This window comes from Equus quagga, chromosome 2 (genome assembly GCF_021613505.1).
Source record: "Equus quagga isolate Etosha38 chromosome 2, UCLA_HA_Equagga_1.0, whole genome shotgun sequence".
Classification (NCBI taxonomy): Eukaryota; Metazoa; Chordata; class Mammalia; order Perissodactyla; family Equidae; genus Equus; species Equus quagga.
Window position 1 is genome coordinate 176,713,171 of NC_060268.1, and position 20,762 is coordinate 176,733,932.

At 37.6% G+C, this 20,762-nt stretch overlaps 1 protein-coding gene across 1 annotated transcript in view; it reads right to left on the reverse strand.

Annotated features, from left to right (window-relative positions):
- The window catches only part of EEF1AKMT2 (EEF1A lysine methyltransferase 2), a 30,506-nt gene extending 12,386 nt beyond the window's left edge, over nucleotides 1–18,120 (reverse strand). Inside the window, exons 1-4 of the mRNA XM_046653478.1 lie at nucleotides 17,983–18,120; nucleotides 16,722–16,787; nucleotides 16,078–16,192; nucleotides 227–334 (exon numbers count right to left, since the gene is read on the reverse strand). Of these exons, the coding sequence (XP_046509434.1) occupies nucleotides 227–334; nucleotides 16,078–16,192; nucleotides 16,722–16,787; nucleotides 17,983–18,095 (402 nt within the window). The 5' untranslated portion in view covers nucleotides 18,096–18,120. The remainder of the gene's footprint in view (nucleotides 1–226; nucleotides 335–16,077; nucleotides 16,193–16,721; nucleotides 16,788–17,982) is intronic.
- Between the last annotated feature and the right edge of the window lie 2,642 nt (nucleotides 18,121–20,762).

Here is a 20,762-nt window from a genome sequence, read left to right on the forward strand (position 1 = left end):
AGAAAGAATGAACACACTTCTACTCAAGGAAGAAGAGAAAATAACTTCCCCAAGCTGACTAGACAAAATTTTAAACAGTTATTTAAAAATGTTTTAATTTAGATTATTGATTGATTCTTCATTCATATGACTTCAAAAGATGTCAGCAAATTAATACACCTAGAAACATTTAAACTTTATAACTTTTATTACACATAAAAGTTATAGTAATATAAATAATAGTTACCTTCAACTTAATGTTAGATAAACCTTCTTTTTCTATAATACTTCCAGAAAGCTGTATTGCAGAAGGAGAGTAATCAATTCCAGTAATATTAGAGAAACCAAGTTTTGCCTAGAGACAGAGAAATAATTTTATACTTTAGTTTTAAAAAGTTTTAGTATAACGTTTTGCCTATGAATTATAATAGCCCTTTAGGACAGGGACTGTTTTATTTATTTTTGTAATAGATCAAGTGAGATACACTATCCAATAATCTATAATGTTTAAATTTTATTGTAGAATCTAAGTAGAAACTAAAGGTTTAAGTTTATATAATGTGACAATTCATTTGCTTTTATAATATTTGATTTCTTTTCCAAAAGGAAATTCATTTTCTCAAAGATAATGAGAATATATGTATATTTCTCCCCTCAAGTAGAAAAATGTAGTATTAACTTCTGATGTTACTATGCTCTAATTCACACATAAATCTGTCATAAATTTTACTTAACACAATTAAGTTATATGAATACATTAAATCATATGTAATAAATTCTTGATTTAAACAGTTTTCCTTCAGTGTAATTATAAATTATGCAATTCTCCACTAGCCATGTGATTATTAACCACCTTACATTTATACAGCACTTACGAAATATTTTTTGAAATATTTCATACATTCCAATAGATCTTTTAAAAAACATGTGAAAAATGTTGGGCAGGTATTCCCAGAGTTAAAGAAAGCTCATTGAACTGAAGAGTTTGAAAGTAAAGCTGTAGTCTCAGCTATTTACCAGCCATATGAATCCATTCAGGGTGTATGGAATCTGTGGCAAAAGCATGATGGCTTCTGTTCTTCACTCCCACCTCCTAACTATGCTGAACATTTAGACTAGTCAGGCTAAAGGTAACTTCAAAGGAAATTCAAAGAAATAAAGAAGTTCCAAAGCACAGTGTAGTCTGAAATTCTCTTTCTGCTCTTCACCACTTACTAAATGGTTACTTCCTTCAAAACTTAGCCTACTCCACACCATCCATTAAGACTTGTCTAGACCTTTCAAACCTAAGGGCCTGATTCCTAATCCAAACTCAAGTAACACCCCAATTCTTTTCCAGAGCATTTTGCTCCCTTTGATTATTTTTATATTTTAATCATACGATCTATTACCCCTTTTTTGATGCCAACCAACACTCTTTTAGTTGTCTCACTCCATACTCTTCGAGATCTTCATTTTCTCCCAGTTTTCCTCAATTCCTTCTCTATCAGACCTAGAACCCAAGATGATTCTATTAATTTACTCTTACCAGTTCCCTCTTCTCCCATGCCTCTTTATTCTTCCAGTGGAACTTATAAAAACCATTTATAAATGTTCTAGGTTTCTAAAACAATCATCCAAAGCCTCAAACTATCTCCAACATTTTTCACATTCAATTTCTGGCACTCAGTGAAAAGTAAGCAGATATTCAAGAAAATAATAAATGGCCAAACCAAGGGGAAAAAACTGACACTAGAAAAAGACCCACAGGAGAACCAAATAAAACAATGATCAAACACAGATTTTAAAATAACCGAATAAATAACAATTGGGAGAATTCTGACAGGAAAGTGAAAACTGTAACAAAGAACCAAACGAATAACATAAATGAAAAATGCAAAAATTAAGAAGCTTAAGGGTAGGGGGCCAGCCCCATGGCATAGTGGTTAAGTTTGGTGCACTCCACTTCAGCAGTCCGGGTTTGCAGGTTCAGATCTCGGGCGCAGACCTACACCACTTGTCAGCCATGATGTGGCAGTGATCCACACATAAAGTGGAGAAAAACTGACACAGGTGTTAGCTCAGGACTAATCTTCCTCAAACAAAAACACAGGAGGATCAGCAACAGAGTTAACTCAGGGCTAATCTTCTTCAGCAAAAAAGAGAAAAACTGAAGGGTAGACTTGATAGCAAATTAGACACAGGAAAAAAATTTAGTGACTTGCAAGAAAGATTAGAAGAAAATGCTCCTGTTAAACAGGAAATTACAAAAGGATGGAAATTAAAAACAGGAAAGAACATAATACGACACAGAGTATAAGATCTAACATATATATAATAAGAATCTTAGAAGAAGAGGAAACGAGAATGGGACAGAAGAGGAAATGACATATGGCTTCGAATTTTGTAATAGTGACAAGGAGCCCAAGTCACAGATTCAACAAGCACTACAAACCCAAGGCATGACAAAAACAAAGAAAACCAGTATACTATAATATATCTGATGAAAACGAAAAACAGAAAATTTCAAAGAAATCCAAGGAGTAGGAGAGGGGTCGAGGGGTACATGGGGACAGATTACCTTCAAAGACCAACAACAGATTGATAACTGACAATAAGTCACAAAGAATGGAAGCCAAAGGACAAAGAAAGGAAAATGCCAAACTAAAATTACATGCCCAGCAAAAAGAAATATTTATCAAAAATGTAGGTGATCACTGAAAAAGTACTAAATATAAGCAATGGCTGTTAACATCACAAAAACACAGACAACAAAACACTACGTGCCACATAGGCAAATTTACACCACTACCTATTAAGTTTACTTCTTAAAAGAAAACTGAATCCGATAAAAATCTCTGGATCAGAAGTCAGCAAACCTTTTTCTTGAAAGGAATAGAGCATAAATATCTTAGGATTTGCCAGCCATACAGTTTGTCACAACTACTCAGCTCTACCACTGCAGCACATAAGCAGCCACAAACAACATGTAAATGAATAAGTGTGATGTATTCCAAGAAATATTTATAAAACAAGGAAAGCCCAGATTTGACCCACAAACTGCAGTTTGCTGACCCTTATTCTGGATCTAACTTCCAACCTACAGAAAATGCAGGGAACAGAAAACATGTTAAATGATACTATAGAGATCAGATTATTTAATTTTCAATTAGAAAATCCACACTGTGGAAAATCATTTGGGACTAATAAACTACCTTCTACAACAAACACATGACAAAGTTAAATAAAGAAAAGGTGTAGGGAGAACTTAAAAGAGTCTTAAGAGACTATCACCAACTGCAATATGGGGACTCAAGAGCAGAATGGAAATGACAGAAAAGTCACTGAACTTGAAGCTACATCAATAGAAATTATCAAATCTGATCAAGAGAGAAAAATAATTAGACAAAAATGAACAGAGCCTCACGGACCTATGGGACAATACAAAAAGGTCTAACATATTTACAGATTCCCAAAAGGAAAGAAGAGTGAGATATAGAAAAAAAAAATTTTAAAGAAATAAGGGCTGAAAACATCCCAATTTGGCAAACAACATAAGTTCTCAGATTCAAAAACGTCATTGAACCCCAAAAAGAATAAGCACAAAGAAATCTCAGCACATCATAAGCCAACTGCTAAAAACTAAAGGACAGGGGTCAGCCTGGTGGCACAGCAGTTAAGTTCACAGGTTCCGCTTCAGTGGCCCGGGCTTCGCCAGTTTGGATCTTGGGTGCAGACATGGCACCACATGTCAAGACACACTGTGGCAGGCGTCCACATATAAAGTAGAGGAAGAAGGGCACAGATGTTAGCTCAGGGCCAGTCTTCTTCAACAGAAAGAGGAGGATTGGCAGTGGATGTTAGCTCAGGGCTAATCTTCCTCACAAAAAAAAAAAAACTAAAGGACAAAGAAACAAATCTTGAAAGCACCCAGAAAACTGATGCATTACTTATAGAAACACAACAGTTCAAATGATTGCAAATTTCTCATCAGAAACCATGGAGGTCAGAAAGAAATGACACAGCATTTTTAAAGTACTGAAAGAAAACAATAGTTAATTAAGAATTCTATATTCAGCAAAAACATCCCTCAGGAACAAAGGTAAAATAAAGACATTCTCAGATGAAGGAATACTCAGAAAATTTCTTGCCAGGAATCCTTTCTAAAATAATTCCTAAAGAAAGTTCTTTAGACAGAAGGGAAACAATACGAAAAAGAAAAAAGGAAGATCAGAAATGAAGCAAGAACAACAAAAATAAATATCTGGGTGAACACAATTAACTATTATTCTCCTACTGAGTTGTTTAAAATATGTTTGATGTTTGAAAGGAAAAATTACAGCATTATGTGATAGGATTTTCAATGTGCATAAAGGTAATATTTAGGACAACTACAATATAAAGGGAGGAAGATAAAAAATGTACATGTGGTTAAGGTTTTCCACAGGCCACTTGAAACAGAAAACACTGATTTTAAGTAGACTGTGAAAAGTATGTATATTCTAATCCAAACAGCAACCAATAAAAAAGCCATACAAAGACACATATACAAACAGATACATCTCATTAAAACGGAATTCTAAAAAATGTTCAAATAAACTAAAAGAAGTGGGAAAGAAGAAAGGAAAAAACGAAAAATAGAGGTAACAAAGAGAAAATAAATCATAAAATGGGAGACCTACATCCAAACATAACAATAATTACATTAAATGTAACTGTTCTAAACACACCAACTAAAGGATAGAGATTGTTAGAATGGATAAAAAACATGACCCAACTATATACTGGCTACAAGAGACTCACTTCAAATTTAATGATATAGGCAAAGTAAAGAAAAGTACAAGCATAGAAAAAGATATACCATGCAAAAACTAATAAAAAAATTGAATTTCACACCCACTAGGATGGCTACAATCAGAAAGTCAGACAATAAAAAGCGCTGGTGAGAATATGTAGAAATTGAAACTCACATACAGTGCCAGTGGAAATGTATAATAGTTTCACCACTATGAGAAACAGTCTAGTAATTTCTCAAAAGGTTAAACATAGAGTAACAATATGATCCTCTGCACATACCCAAGAGAAATGAAAATATATATCTACACAAAATTGTGCACGAATTTTCATAGCAGCATTTTTTATAATAGCCAAAAAGTAGAAACAACCTAAATGTTCATCAATTGATGAATGGATAAACAAAATGTGGTATATCCATACAATAGAATATTATTTGGCCAAAAAAAGGAATGAAATATTGATACATGCTACAACATGAATGAACTTTGACAACATTAAGTGAAAGAACCCAGACACAGAAGGTTACAGATTGATGATTCCATTTATATGAAATGTCCAGAACAGACAAATTCATAGACATGGCAAACAGATTAGCGGTTGCCAGGAGCTGAAGGGAGAAAGGAATGGAGAAAGAACAATAATGGGTACAGGGTTTCTTCTTGGGGTGACAAAAACCTTCTGGAATTAAGATAGTAGTGATGGTGGTAGAAATTCGTGAATATATTAAAAACCACTTTAAAAGGATAAATTTTATGGTATGTGAATTATATCTCAATTTTAAAAAAAAGATGAATTGGCTTTATTATTAGCATAGAAGTCAAATTCAAAGCAAATAAAACTACCAATGTTAAAGAGGAACATTATACAACAATAAAAAGGTCAATTCATTGACCTTTTACACACACACACACACACAATCCTAAATGTGTATGCTCCTAACAACAGAGCTTCAAAGTACATATAGCAAAAACTGAAAGAAATGAAGGGAAAAACAGATAAATCCACAATTATAGTCAAACACTTCAACAATACTATCTCCATAATTTATAGAACAGACAGAAGATCAGCAAAGATACAGAACAGAATAACACCATCAAACAAATGGACCTAGTTAACATTTATAGAACACTCCACCCAATAATAGTAGAATAAAATTGTTTTTAAGTGCACATGAAACATTCACCAAGATGGACTATATTCTGGGTCATAAAACAAACTTTAACAAATTTAAAAGAATTGAAATCATACAAAGTATGTTCTCTGACCATAATCAAATTAGACTAAAAGTCAGTTAACAGAAAGATAAGAGAAAAATCCCCAACATTTGGAAATTAAACAACAGAATTCTAAATAATCCATGGATCAAAGAGGAAAATTCAAGAATATTTTGTACTGAATGAAAATGAAAATACAACATATCAAAAGTTGTGGGGTGCAGCAGAGCTTACAGGAATATTCATAGCTTTTATATCATTAAATGTTTACATTGAAAAGAAGAAAAGTCTCAAATCAATTATCTAAGCTTCTACCTTAAGAAGCTGGAAAAAAAGAACAAAAATAAATTAAAAGCAAGAAGAATGAAAAAATAATGAAAATAAGAGCAGAACTCAATGAAAACAAAAGCTGGTTTTTAGCTAGGATACAAAAAATACATTTCTAGCATCACTGTCAAAGAAAAAAAAAGATGCAAGTTACCAATATTAGGAATGAAAAGGGAATTATCACCACAGACCTCATAGACACTAAATGGATAACAAGAGAATACTGTGCAGAACTCTGTGCACACAAATTCAAAATGGACGAATTCCTCAAAAACCAAAAACCATGCAAACTCACTTAAATGAAATAAACTAAATAAGACTGTGCCAATTTAAAAAATTTAATTAATACTTAAAACCTTCAGGGGCCAGCCCGGTGGCGCAGCAGTTAAGTTCGCACGTTCCACTTCGGCAGCCCAGGGTTCGCTGGTTCAGATCCTGGGTGCAGACATGGCACTGTGTGGCAAGCCATGCTGTGGTAGGCATCCCACATATAAAGCAGAGGAAGATGGGCACGGATGTTAGCTCAGGGCCAGTCTTCCTCAGCAAAAAGAGGAGGATTGGCAGCAGATATTAGCTCAGGGCTAATCTTCCTCAAAAAAAAACCTTCAGAAAAGAAATCTCCAGGTTAAATGGCTTCATTGTGAATCCTATCAAACATTCAAGAAGAAATAACACAGTATCTTCAAAAACTATAAATGAGAGAATGGTTCCCAACTCATTTTACAAGGCTAGCAAGGCCCTGAGGCTAAAACCAAATAAAGACAGTAAAAGAAAGGAAGAATGCAGACAAATATCCCTCAAGAACATAGATGTAAAAGTTCCCAACAAAATACCAACAAATTGAATCCGGCAATATACAAACAGAATTATACACTATGACCAAATGGGTTTATTCCAGGAACACAATGCTCATTCAATACCTGAAAATCAATCAACATAACCCACCATATTAGCAGTCTAAAGAAGAAAAACCTCATGATTATATTCAATTTTTTTTTACAAAATTCAACATCCATTCTAGAAATAGAAGGGAACTTCTTCAATCTGATAAACGGCATCTAAAAAAATCCTACAGCTAACATGATACTAAATGGTGAAAAACTGAAGACTTTCCCCCTAAGATGGGAGCAAGGCAGAAACGTCCTATCACCACTCCTAGTCAACATTCTTATCGGAAGACCTAGCAGGTACAATTAGGCAAGAAAAAGAAAGAAAAGGCATACAAACTGGAAAGGAAGAAAGAGAACTGCCCCTATCCAAAAATGACATGATTGTCTACATAGAAAATCCCCAGGAAATCCACCAAAAAACTCCTAGAACTAATAAAATGCAAGATTACAGGATATAAGTGCAATACACAAAAATCAACCATATTTCTAGCAAGAAACAATTGAAAACTGAATCTCAAAAAGCAATATCATTTGAAATACCCACCCTCAGGGGCTGGCCTCGTGGCCGAGTGGTTAAGTTCGCACCTCCGCTGCAGGCGGCCCAGTGTTTTGTTGGTTCGAATCCTGGGCGGGGACGTGGCACTGCTCGTCAAACCACGCTGAGGCAGCGTCCCACATGCCATAACTAGAAGGACTCACAACAAAGAATATACAACTATGTACCGGGGGGCTTTGGGGATAAAAAGGAAAAAAAATAAAATCTTTAAAACAAATTTGAATCATTTAATAAAAAAAAAAAAAAACCCACCCCCAAAAGAAATAGTAGGTATAAGTCTAAAAAATATGTACAAATCTATATGCTGAAAACTAAAAAATGCTAATAAAAGAAATCAAGGAAGACCTAAATAAATGAAGAGACAATATGTTCATAGATTGGAAGACTCAAGATAGTCAAGATGTCAGTTCTCCTCAAATTATAGATTTAGCTCAATTCCAATAAAATGTTCAGCATAGATTCTTTTGTAGATACAAATTGATTCTAACATTTATTTTGAAAGGTAAAGGACCTAGAACAGCCAAAACAACATTTGAAAAAGAAGAAAGTTGGAAGACTCATACAAGTCAACTTCAAGATTTACTAAAAACTACATTAACCAAGACAGCATGGCGTTGCCAAAGGGATATCAGTAAAACAGAATAGAGAGCCCAGAAATAAATCCACACAAATGTGACCAACTGATTTCAGACAAAGCTGAAAAGGCAATTGAATGAAGAAAGGATAGTCTTTTCAACAAATGGTATAGGAACAAACGGGCATCTATACGCAAAAAAAAGAATCTCAACCTACACCTCACATCTTAAAAAATTAATTCAAAAGAATTAAAGGAGTTAATTTCAATTCAAATTGAAAGGATAATTAAAACAAAAATTAATTCTAAAGGGATTATAAATCCAAATGTAAATAATAAAACTATACAACTTTTAGGGGGAAAAATGAGAAAGGGGATTAGGTGAAGAGTTATTAGACATGACACCAAAACCACAACACATAAAAGAAAAACTCAGTAAATTGTACTTCACCAAAATTATAAACTTTTGCTCTAAACTTTTACTGTTCATCTGTTAAGAGGATGAAAAGACAAGCTACAGACTGGGAGAAAACATCTGCAATCACATATCAGAGAAAAGACTTGTATCCAGAATATATAAAGAACCCTCAAAAGTCAACAGTAAAAAAACAAACAATTCAATCCAAAAATGAGTAAAAGACTTAAACAGAAATTTTACCAAAGAAGATATACAGGTAGCAAATAAGAACATGAAAACATGTTCAACATCATTAGCCATTAGGTAAAAAGAAACTAAAACCATGTTTGGATGCCACTACATAGATATGAGAATGGCTAAAATAGAAAAATAGTGACAATTCCAAATGCCAGCAACAATACAGACCAAGTGGAACTACCATACATTGTTCATGTATGTAAAATGCGAGTGCAAAATGGTACAACCACTCAGAAAAATGGCTTGGAAGTTTCTAATAATGTTTAACATATATTTACGCTAGAGAAATTAAACATGTTCACACAAAAACCCACACACAAATGTTTAAAGCAGCTTTATTCCTAACTGCGAAAAATTGGCAACAACCCAAATGTCTTTCGACAAGTAAATGGATAAACAAACTGATATATCCATAGGACAGAATGCTTCTCAGCAATAAAAAGAAATTACTATTGATAGATGCAAAAATGTGGATGAACTTCAAAAGTATTATGCTGAGCAAAAGATTATATACTGCTTGATTCTATTTTATAAGACATTCTCAAAACACAAAACTAGTGACAGAGAACAGATCAGTGGCTACCTAGGGGAAAGGATATGGCTACATAGGATGGCATGAGAGAGTTTTCCAGATGGAACTATTCTGCCTCCTGACTGTGATGGTGATTACATGAATCTCTACACGTGTTAAAATTCATAGAACTGTATGCAAGAGTCAATTTTACATGTTAATTTTTTTAAGTTTAATGGGAAATTTTGAAGAACTTCATGTCAATAAAATTTAAAAATATAGATAAATGGACAAATTTCTCAAAAAAGACAAAACTGACTCAAACTCTACCAAAAGACTCCACATCCAGAAGACGTCATCATGAATTCTTCCAATTAAGGAAGAAACAAAGCCAATTTTACTCAAATTCTCCCAAAAAATAAAAAGAGAGCCACATTCCATGTCTTTTTATGATACCAACAGAACCTTCATACAAAAACCTTACATGAAAATTGCAAGTAAGGAAAATTATTGGCTTATCTCTCACAAGCTATACAAATCCTAAGAAAAATGCTACCCAATGAAATCCAACAATACATGAAAAGGATAACATACCACAATCAAACTTGCCTGACTTTAGGAATGAAAGTTTATTTCAACATTCAACAATCAATGACTAAAATTATCTGAACAAAAACGTCAATTAAAGAAAACTGAGGACCCCCCCAAAATCAACCAATTCAACATTAATAGAATCAAGAAGAAAAATCATCTGATCATCTCAATAGATATCAAAGAAAGCAAGTGATCAAATTCAAACCCATTCATGATTAAAAACTCTTAAACTAGGTCTATGAAGGAACATCTTCAATCTGATAGACTATCTATAAAAACCTACAGCTAACATCATATTTAATGGTGGAATATTAGATTTCCTTTTGTAACAGGTTATCTGCCTTCATGATTTCTATTGAACATTGTACTAGAGAGTGTACATTTTGATAAACAAGATGTTAAGACTGGACAGAAGAAATAAAATTATTATTTACATGATATTACTGTATATATTGAAAGTCCAAAAGAATTTATAAATAAACTATTAGAATTAATGTGCAAATTACTGGATAAAAGATCAATATAAAAATCTGATGAACTTCTATAAACTAGAAATAAACTACTAGAAAATGAAATTTTAAAAGCATAACAATAACAACAACAAAAAAACCCAAACATCTAGGAATCAATCTAAGAAAAGATATGCAAGATCTCTACAGAGAAAACTACAAAATATTACTGCGAGAAAATAAGGAACTAAATAAATGTAGGAATACATGACATTCATGAATTCAGAAAGTCAATAGCATAAAGATGTAAATCCTCCCCAAACTGATCTATAAATTCAGTGCAATCCTAACCAAAATCCCAGGGTGTTTTTTTTTTCTGAAAAGTGATAAGATAAACCTAAAATTTAAATAAATATGCAAAGAGCTAACTAACAACAGCCAAAACGACAGTGGAAAAGAGACCAAAGTTGGAAAACTTCCATTAACCAAATATGAAGACTTAGAAAGCTGCAGTAATTAGGACAACGTGGCATGACATAAGGATAAATAAACATACCCAACGGAATAGAACAGAGGACCCAGAAACAAACCCAAACATACAGAATTACTTGAATTATGACACAGATGCCACTACACCATCACTTGATTTTTGACTTATGACAGAGGTACTGTGGGGAAAAGAATGGACATTTCAACAAATGGTGCTGGGTTACCTGGATATTCATAGAGAAAAACATAAACCTCAATCTCTACCTCATGACATATACAACAACTATTCGGGACCTAATGCAAAAAGGAAATAAAGCTTCTAGAAGAACACAGAGTAAAATATCTTTATGACTCTGGGTAGGCAAAGATTTACTATATAGTATTCAAAAGCATTAATCATTTTTTTATGATATATTAAACTTTAGTAAAATTAAAGAACTTCTGTTTATCAAAAGATACTACTATAAAAGTGAAAAGGCAAGCCATGGACTAGATGAAGTTATCTGCAATACAAAGGTCACGTACCTTTGTATTGAATATACGTGAGAAATATAAAGAACTCCTACAAACCAATAAGAAAATGACAGGCAATCCAATTTTAAAATGGACAAAAAATCAACAGGCATTTCACAAAAAAGAACAACCAAATAGCCAAAAAGCAAATGAAAACATGTTCAACATCTTTAGTCATCAGGGAAATGAGAATAAAACCACAACATACCACTCAACACCTACTAGAATCACTGAAATTGCATAAGCTGCCAAGACCAGGTGTTGGCAAGGATGTGGAACAACTGGAATTCTCACATACTGCAATTAGGAGTGCAAACTAGTACAACCATTTTGGAAAACTGTTTGGAAGTATTCATAACCCAGTACTAGAATACCCCAAATGTCCATCAATGGGAGAATGAATAAATGACTAAATAAATAAACTGTGGTATTTTCATATAGCAAAACAGTATACCAGAATGACACGAAGCAATCTAGTGCTACAAAATATGAATGAACATGGATAAACCTCACAAATCCATATTCAGCAAAAGAAGCCAGATCAAAATAAAGTGCAGGCCCAATGATATCATTTATATGGAGTTAAAAACAGGCAAAACTCAATGTAGTGGAGAAAGGATAATCTTTCCAACAAATGATGGATGGAACATTTCAACATTCATATGCAAAAAGAAATCTCAAACCTTCACAAAAATGAACTTAAAACAAATCATAGATCAAAATGTAAAACTTTTAGAAGAAAACATAGAGCTATGTGACTTTGAGTTAGGCAAAGAGTTCTTTAATATGACAACAAAACCATAATCCATGAGAAAAAAATTAGTAAATTCCACTGCCTCAAAATCAAGAACGCCTGCTCTTCAGAAGCTACCGTTAAGGAAAAAACAAGCCAAAGAATGGAAGAAAACATTTGCAAATCACATACCTGACAAAGAACTTACATCCAGAATACATAAAGAATCATCAAATCTTAATAAATAAGCCAATTTAAAAACAGGCAAAAGATCTGAACACACACTTTTCAGCAAAGAAGATATCCAGATTGCAAATAAGCACATGAAAAGGTGCTCACATCATTAGTCATTAGGGAAATGCTAACTAAAACCACAGTGAGAAACCAGCACAGCTAATAAAAACAGCCTACCATATGTTGATAGAAATCAAAATAGCGGTTACCACTAGAAGGGAATGAGTGAGATGGGGCACAAGGGGACTTCTTCCATGGTGCTAACAATATTGTATTTCTTGATGAGGGTGGCGAGTTACACAAAGGTGTTCATTTTGTAAAAGCTGTACACTTAGGACCTGCTCACTTTTCTACATGTATATTATACTTCATTTAATAAGTCCATATTAAAAAAGAAAAAAGTTCCCATAACCAACTCCCTATCCAGGTGGCTTCACCAGTGAATTCTACCAAACATTTAAGGAAGGAAAAAACAACAATGTCAATGAACTCTTTCAAAAAACAGATCCACTTGGCAAGCCATGCTGTGGCAGCCGTCCCACAGATAAAGTAGAGGAAGATGGGCATGGATGTTAGCTCAGGGCCAGTCTTCCTCAGCAAAAGGAGGAGGATTGGTGCCAATGTTAGCTCAGGGCTAATCTTCCTCAAAAAATTAATCAATCAATTAATTAATTTAAAAAAAAAAACAGATCCTCAATTTAATGATGCCAGCACAACCTGATCCAAAACTTGACAAGGACACTACAAAAAAGGAAAATTACAGGACAATCCCTCTCATGGACAAAGTTGCAAAAATCCTAAACAAAATATTAACAAACTGAATCCAGTAATACACATAAATTTGGTTTATTCCAGGAACACTCAACATTTGAAAATGATCAATGTAATTCACCAACATGAATAAACTAAAGGAGAAAATTCCTTTTGTTATTTCAACAAACACAGGAAAAACATTTGATAACAAGATTCACGAGAAATACAGACACTTCACAAAGAAAGAATAGAGAAAGCTTTCTGAATCTGATAATGGAGTTATCTACAAGACAAATTTATAAGCTAACACCATACCTAACAGTGAAACATTGAAAGTATTCTTTGAAAAGGGGAAAAAAGACAAGGATGCCTTCTGTCATCACTTCTTTTCAACATTCTACTGGAGGTCCTAGACAGCATAATAAGGGGGGAAAAGTTATTAGGATTAGAAAGGAAGAAAGGGCCCAGCCCAGTGGCATAGTGGTTAAGTTCATGTGCTCCACTTCACGGCCCAGGGTCCACAGGTTCTGACCCCAGGTGCAGACCTAGCACCGCTCATCAAGCCACACTGTGGCAGCATCCCACATAAAACAGAGGAAGATTGGCACAGATGTTAGCTCAATGACAATCTTCCTCACAAAAAAAGAAAGGAAGAAATAAAACTATCATTTTTCAGTGTGCATAATTTATGTAGAAAATCTAAAATCTATTCTTTTAGAATAGTTTAACTAATAGTTAAACTATTAGTCTCAAAAGATAAATCATTGGCCCCTGCAAGAAAACTATTAAAATCCAAAAGGTGGGCCCGGCCCTGTGACCGAGTGGGTAAGTTTGCACACTCCGCTTCAGCGGCCCAGGGTTTTGCCAGTTCAGACTCTGGGCACAAACCTAGCACTGCCTGTCAGGCCATGCTGAGGTGGCGTTCCACAGGCCACAACTAGAAAAGACCTACAACTAGAATGTACAACTACGTACCTGGGGGCTTTGGGGAGAAAAAAAAAAAGATTGGCAATAGATGTTACTTCAGGGCCAATCTTAAAAAAATAAAATCCAAAAGAATCTACAGGTAAACAATCTACAAATGAATAGATAAAACTGGTATAATCAAAGGAATCTTACACAGCAATGAAAATAAATGAACCACTGCTACACGGAATAACCTGAGTGAATCTCACAGAATGCTGAAAGACACCACAAAGAACACATACTGAAGACTTCTATTTACATATTCAAAAAGAGGCAAATTACTCTATGAAATTAAAACTCCTTGTGGTCAGCACATAGTGGGTAGCTTTAGAGAGGAAGGAGGGAGTAATTTAAAGAGCACTGGTAGTGAGTTCAAGGGCAGTTTCTAGAGTCTGTAATACTCCTTGATCAAGGTGATAGTTACATAGGTGTGTTCACTTTGTGGTAATTTATTGAGCCATACTCTTTTGATTTGTGCACTTTAATGTACATATGCTATACCTCAATGTTTAAAAAAAGTTCATTACAAGTTTTTGAATCATATTCCACTGCTTAAAACATTTTAATGGCTCCTCATAGCCTAAAAGTAAAAGCTAAGATCTTAGACAAGGCATAATATGATATGGCTCCTATCTTTAATTTAATCCTCATCTCGGTCCATCCCACACATGTACTCTATATTCTAATTTACAAAATTATTTACAGGCCCAGTACATGCTATGCTGCTTCAAATCTTCATGCCTTTAGATATTACTTTTAGTGCTTGAAATTCTACCCCTCTTTACACTCCACCCACACTCACCACACCCTTCCCCTGGACTTTCCACCCAACTTGGACATTAGCTCCCCCAAGATCCTCCCTATCTCTCTTCCACTGTTAATCACTCCTTTTTGTACTCAGTATATCTATTGTTGCACACATCACACTATGGCATTAACTGTTCACCTATATGTCAGTCCATCTTCTATTATACTGTGAACAAGTCAAGCACAAGGTCTAAATTTTCATGTTGCCAGTGCCTAGGACAAGGCTTGGCATACGACAGTCAATAAATAAATTTCACTTATGCATGTATCCTTACAAATTAAGACCATAAAACTATCTAGGATGAAGCCTAAGCCATATACTTCCTCCATAGCACATGGCACAGCAATGAACACGCTACACGCCCGTAACAGTGATGGTTTAGCTAGTAGCAGAACCTGTTCCAAAACTCAGTTTCATGAACAAAATGTTCTTTCCAAACCATATGCTCACCTAAGATAAGGTATATATGTCCTACTGAAAGTGCAAAAAGTAATCTTCCTTTTATACAAAAAGATTTCTGGAGTTTTGAGCCAGAAGAAACCAACAGAGATCATCTAGTCAAAATTTCTAGGAAAGAGGGGGCTGGCCCCTGTGGCCGAGTGGTTAAGTTCACGCGCTCTGCTTCAGTGGCCCAGGGTTTCACTGGTTCGAATCCTGGGCGCAGACATGGCACCGCTCATCAGGCCACGCTGAGGCAGCATCCCACATGCCACAACTAGAAGGACCCACAACTAAAAATACACAACTATGTACCTGAGGGGCTTTCCGGAGAAAAAGGAAAAAAAAAATTTCTAGGAAAGAACTGAAAAGAAGTGGCTTGCTCAAGAACAAGGATATAGCCAGGAGTCAAAACTAGGACTCGGATCCCCTGGCTTCTCATTTAGTGTTTTCTCAAAGTCCATGCAGCTTCTCTTTTGTACTATGTGACTTCTCAAAGGAAGTGGTATGACTGCTTTACTACTTTAGATTTAGATAGTTAGTATCCTAAATTGCACAATTTTTTTAAATTTTCATTTTAAAATTTCGCTCTAACACATGAATACTAAAAGTACCAACAAGTTTAACCAGGAAAACACCATTTCCAGTTCCAATATCAAGTAGTGAAGCATCCAAAGGAATCTTGTGTTTTTGCATCCACCTTATTAGTCGGTTCATACTCTCTTCTCCAAACCTATTAGAAACAGAGAATCAGTTAATTAAATAACAGAGGGATATAGAACAAAAGTTACAACTATATTCCATTTTATCAGCTTATTCAATATGCTCAATTAAATCTTTTTTGGAAGTAAGAAGTGATATCTGTGACAGCTTAAGCTTCATCTTTATTATTTAGGAGAAAACACCCCCAAGAACAGAATAGAATAGATAAGTTTGGTATGTTACTTATTAATGTTTCTCTATATCAGCATTAACACTTGTACATGTTGGTGGCTCAAAATTTTATTGCTTATTGAAAAAGGACAATTGTAGGATGAAAGTAATTTCCTAAGACTCTGATCAAATTTAAATCTGGGCCATTAAAAGAGAGAAAAGAGAGAGATTATTTAAATCTACCCACTAACGCCAGAACCAGTCCAAGGTTTCCAAGATTTTTAGACTATCTTTCTTTGGGATAAGCACTTAAAAGATACATACATACACACACACACACACACACACACACAATCTTCTGGATAATTCCACTATTTTTTCTAACTCACCATATTTCTCCTGTATCTCCACATTCTTGGAAAGTTTGCAGTTCTCTCTCATAGACAGCATCCCAACTATACGAATAATGAAATGCAAAGCAAGATTCTTGAATTAAACTGTATCATGAATTAAATGTATGTTTCTAATACACTACAGAGATATTCATGACAGAAATTTAAAACACTATTAGTTATCAATAAGTGCACATAATCTCTTTACAACCTGGTGTTAAAAGAATGAAAGACAGAATAAGTCGACACGTATAAATCACTCAGAACAATACCTAACATAAAAAATGCTATATCTTTTAGCTTAAAAAATACTTGAAGTATTTGTCCAAGGATCCCTAAGTCCCAAACACCAGTCCAAAACTTGACTGCACAGGCATAGTGCAATTACAGCACTTTTCAGTCTAAAGTGTGCAGACACAAGGATTTTCTACCAATACAGTAGCGCCTCACAATGGAACTCACCAAAGATAAGTTCTGCTTAAAGGTTAAGCTTTCAGTTTAAGATTTACTCTTCCTCCTATTAAGTACAGTTTCCCCTCCCCCATCACTTGCCTTCCCTTCCTACTTCACCTCTCTAGAATCCCTGCTCCTCTCACCCCTCCAAGTTACCGCTCATCCTTACCTTTCCCCACAGTCATTCATTCCTCCATCTAATAATTCATAAAATAATTACTGAGCGTCTGTTTTAGGTCACATCACTTTCTCCCACCCCAAGATGCCCCACTATCTCCTCGCTCCCTCCTCAGGTCATCCTCCACTCCCACCCCTTCCTGCTCCCATAGCCCTTCCCTCGTCGTCTTAACCTTGTCAGCTCCGGGGCCCGGCAGTTCCCTCCGCCTCCGCCCCCCCCCCCCCCCCCCCCCCCCCCCCCCCCCCCCCCCCCCCCCCCCGGCCTCTTACCCTCGCCTACCAGCCCTATTCGTTGGTCCCGCCCCCTCTCCCTTTCCCCAAGCCCGCCCCTTAGGTTCAAAACCCCCAAAAGGCCTCCCCAAGAGCCTCAAAACCCGTCCTGCACCCCACGAGCCCCTTAGACGTTAACCTCTTGAAATGCCTCTTAACCGCCCCCGGGGTGCCCCTCGGGATTTTATCGCTTCAATCCCCCTTACCCTCGCCCAAGACGGCCCTTTAGGCTTCCTCCCGTCACGCCCCCAAGACTCTTCCCATCTTCTGGGGCCCTCGGGGCCCCATCCCTCCGTTCCCTCCCGGGGTCCAGTCCGGACAGCTCCGCTCACCCTCCCCTGCCCTAAGCCACACTCACTGCTCTCGGGTCCCCAACGCCGACGGTACGAAGTCATCCGCTCCTGGACTGGCCGCTCGGGACCGCGCCTCGGTCCCAGCGCCGCCGCCGCCGCCGTCGGCGCCCGCGCTCATCCCGCTCCGAGACCCGGACGGTCGTTGGGACCGCCATAGAGACGTGGCGCGGGTAGAGCGGATGGGAGGGGCTGGCGCCTCCAGGCGGCGGGAGGCCGCCTTCTCAACTGCTCCCGGCCCCTTGCCTGGTCCTCGGTCCTTCTGCGCTTCTCTTGGCTCCGTCTTAGTCCTTAGTCGGGGATGTCAAGCCCAGGCATGGGGCGGACTGGGCCTCGCCTCCTTCCCTCGCCCCCTCCAGCCAGCGTCAGATGCACCTCCTTCCTCGGGGTGGCTGTCTAGGCGCCACTGTGTTTGGGAACGGCTGTTTATAAGGGACTATTCCAGGTCTTGCAGTTTGGAAAAAGGCAGGCGATGGGGAAGCGACACTAAATACCTAAAGCCGACACTGCTCAACCCAAACTCACAGATCACCTCATCTCTCCACGTCGTGGGCAGATCTTGGAAACATTATTTGGTTTCCTGGCCGAAGGCTAATTCCATTTGTGGCTGGGATTCTGCCTTGAACATAGCATTCTGACTTCTTCTGACTTGACGTCACTGGTGGACATGGGAATTTATGCCTAGAGAAATGAATACCCTATAACCCCCCCCCCCCACATACACACACACCCCCGAAAATACACCGATCAGGGGGATCAGAGTGTTGTGGAAGAAAGAGTACTAAGTGAGAGTCAACATGCCTGATACTGGCTCAGCTCTGCCCCTAACCAGGGATGTGGCCCTGTCCAAGACCCCTAACCTCTGTGTGTGTCCTTCACTGGTATGACGCTGCAATAGACGGTAACTTGTTCGATGAGATCGCTCCCAACCAGTGAACCTGAGATTCATCTGCCTCTTGGTCTGACTGCTGTTGGTAGTTCTGCAGTATAATGTGGGAGATCTTATGGGCCAAAGGTCTGGGGGGTTCTGTAGCAGCAATGAAATACTGGTAGTCCACTGTCCCAGGCAAGGATCTCAAAAGCCCCTAGCAAGGCTGCCTTCCAACCAGAAGGAATGCTTCCTAGCCACGTTTCTGTTGACTCTGCGGACAGAAGGCCAATAACAAATCCCTAGAGGTAAACAGTAACAACAGTTGCCTCTCCAGCTCATAGAAACCTGGATTAGAACCAAATGTGCATCTCCTCCTATACAAGATGTTCCAAGATCTTCAGGCAGCCACTGATGATAGAATAGGTAAAAGACAGATGGGAATCCATGTGCATGGTGATTAAAGAACTCGAGAGAGAGTGTAAGTAACCTTATTACAGAGTAATAAAACCACCAGATGCCATAGCCAATTAGTGCTGTCCTGGGCGAATGGTTGTTTTGATCTTTTTGAGACTCCAGATGCTAGGGAAAGCAACCTTGAATGTGACTGAGAGGGTCTTAAAAAGTTTTAGGTTCTAATGAAGAAGCACCCATGAAAGATAAGGCCATCTTCAATCTGATGTCTTGCCAACACTTAAGATGTTTCTGCTATGTGTGATGAACGCTATAAACAGCTGTTGGTGGAGCCCTGGAAAAACCCACGGTTTATACAGAATTCCTTCTCTGGCTCCAGGATTACTCTGGCTGTTTAGTCCTGAAGGCTGTATGAGGCACTACCTCTGATCACCCAGGGCAACGGGATTCTTGGTAGGGGTGGAGAAGCTCAATCCTAGCAGAGCTGCCCATCACCAGGGAGAAGCTGGAATGTGCCAGGGAACACAGTCCCTCCCACTGGGTGCCTATAACATGAGACAGGAGGGAGGCCCTGCCAGTGCTCCAGGTTGCCTGTCTCCCTCTCACTCTGCCACTCCCTGAAGCCTGGAACCCTGCTCACCTGCAACTTCCCTGAAACTGCGCTTATCGAGAGTCCTCAAATGCTTCCCAATTGGCAAACCAGGAGTCAAGTTCCAAGCTTTATCATCCGTGATCCCCTGTATCAGTTGACACCGCTAAGCGCACTCTTCTTAAAATTCCCTCCTTGTTTTCCCAACACCACCTGTTCTTTTGCTTTTTTTTTTTAAGGATTTTATTTTTTTCCTTTGTTCTCCCCAAAGCCTCCCGGCACACAGTTGTATATTCTTCGTTGTGGGTCCTTCTAGTTGTGGCATGTGGGACGCTGCCTCAGTGTGGTTTGATGAGCAGTGCCATGTCTGCGCCCAGGATTCGAACCAACGAAACCCTGGGCCACCTGCAGCGGAGCGCGAGAACTTAACCACTCGGCCACGGGGCCAGCCCCCACCACCTGTTCTTAAGTGAGGCTTTAAGAAAGGAGGCAGGGCACCCTGCTCTGGAGTTGGACTGCCAGGTTTTGAGACCTGGCCTTACCATGTGTGACCCTGGTCAAGTTCCTTAGCTTCTCGGAGCCTCGGTTTACCCATCCTTATAACAAGGATAATAATAGCATCTATGGCATGGGGCAGCTGTAGAGATTAAATGAGATGATTCTTGTAATATCCTACATGCCTGACACATGGCAAATGCTCCATAAATGCCAGCTCAGTTTCTTCACCTATAAAATGGACTTCAGAGGGTTATTAGGAAGATTGAATAAGCTAATACAGTGTACATGTAAAGAGCTTAGAACAGAGCCTGACATGTAGTCAGTGTTCAGTAAATGTTAGCAATCATTCTTTTTATTAATGACTTCCAATTCCATCCTCTACCGCCAGCTCCAGACTTCTATTGCAGCTGCTTAGACGT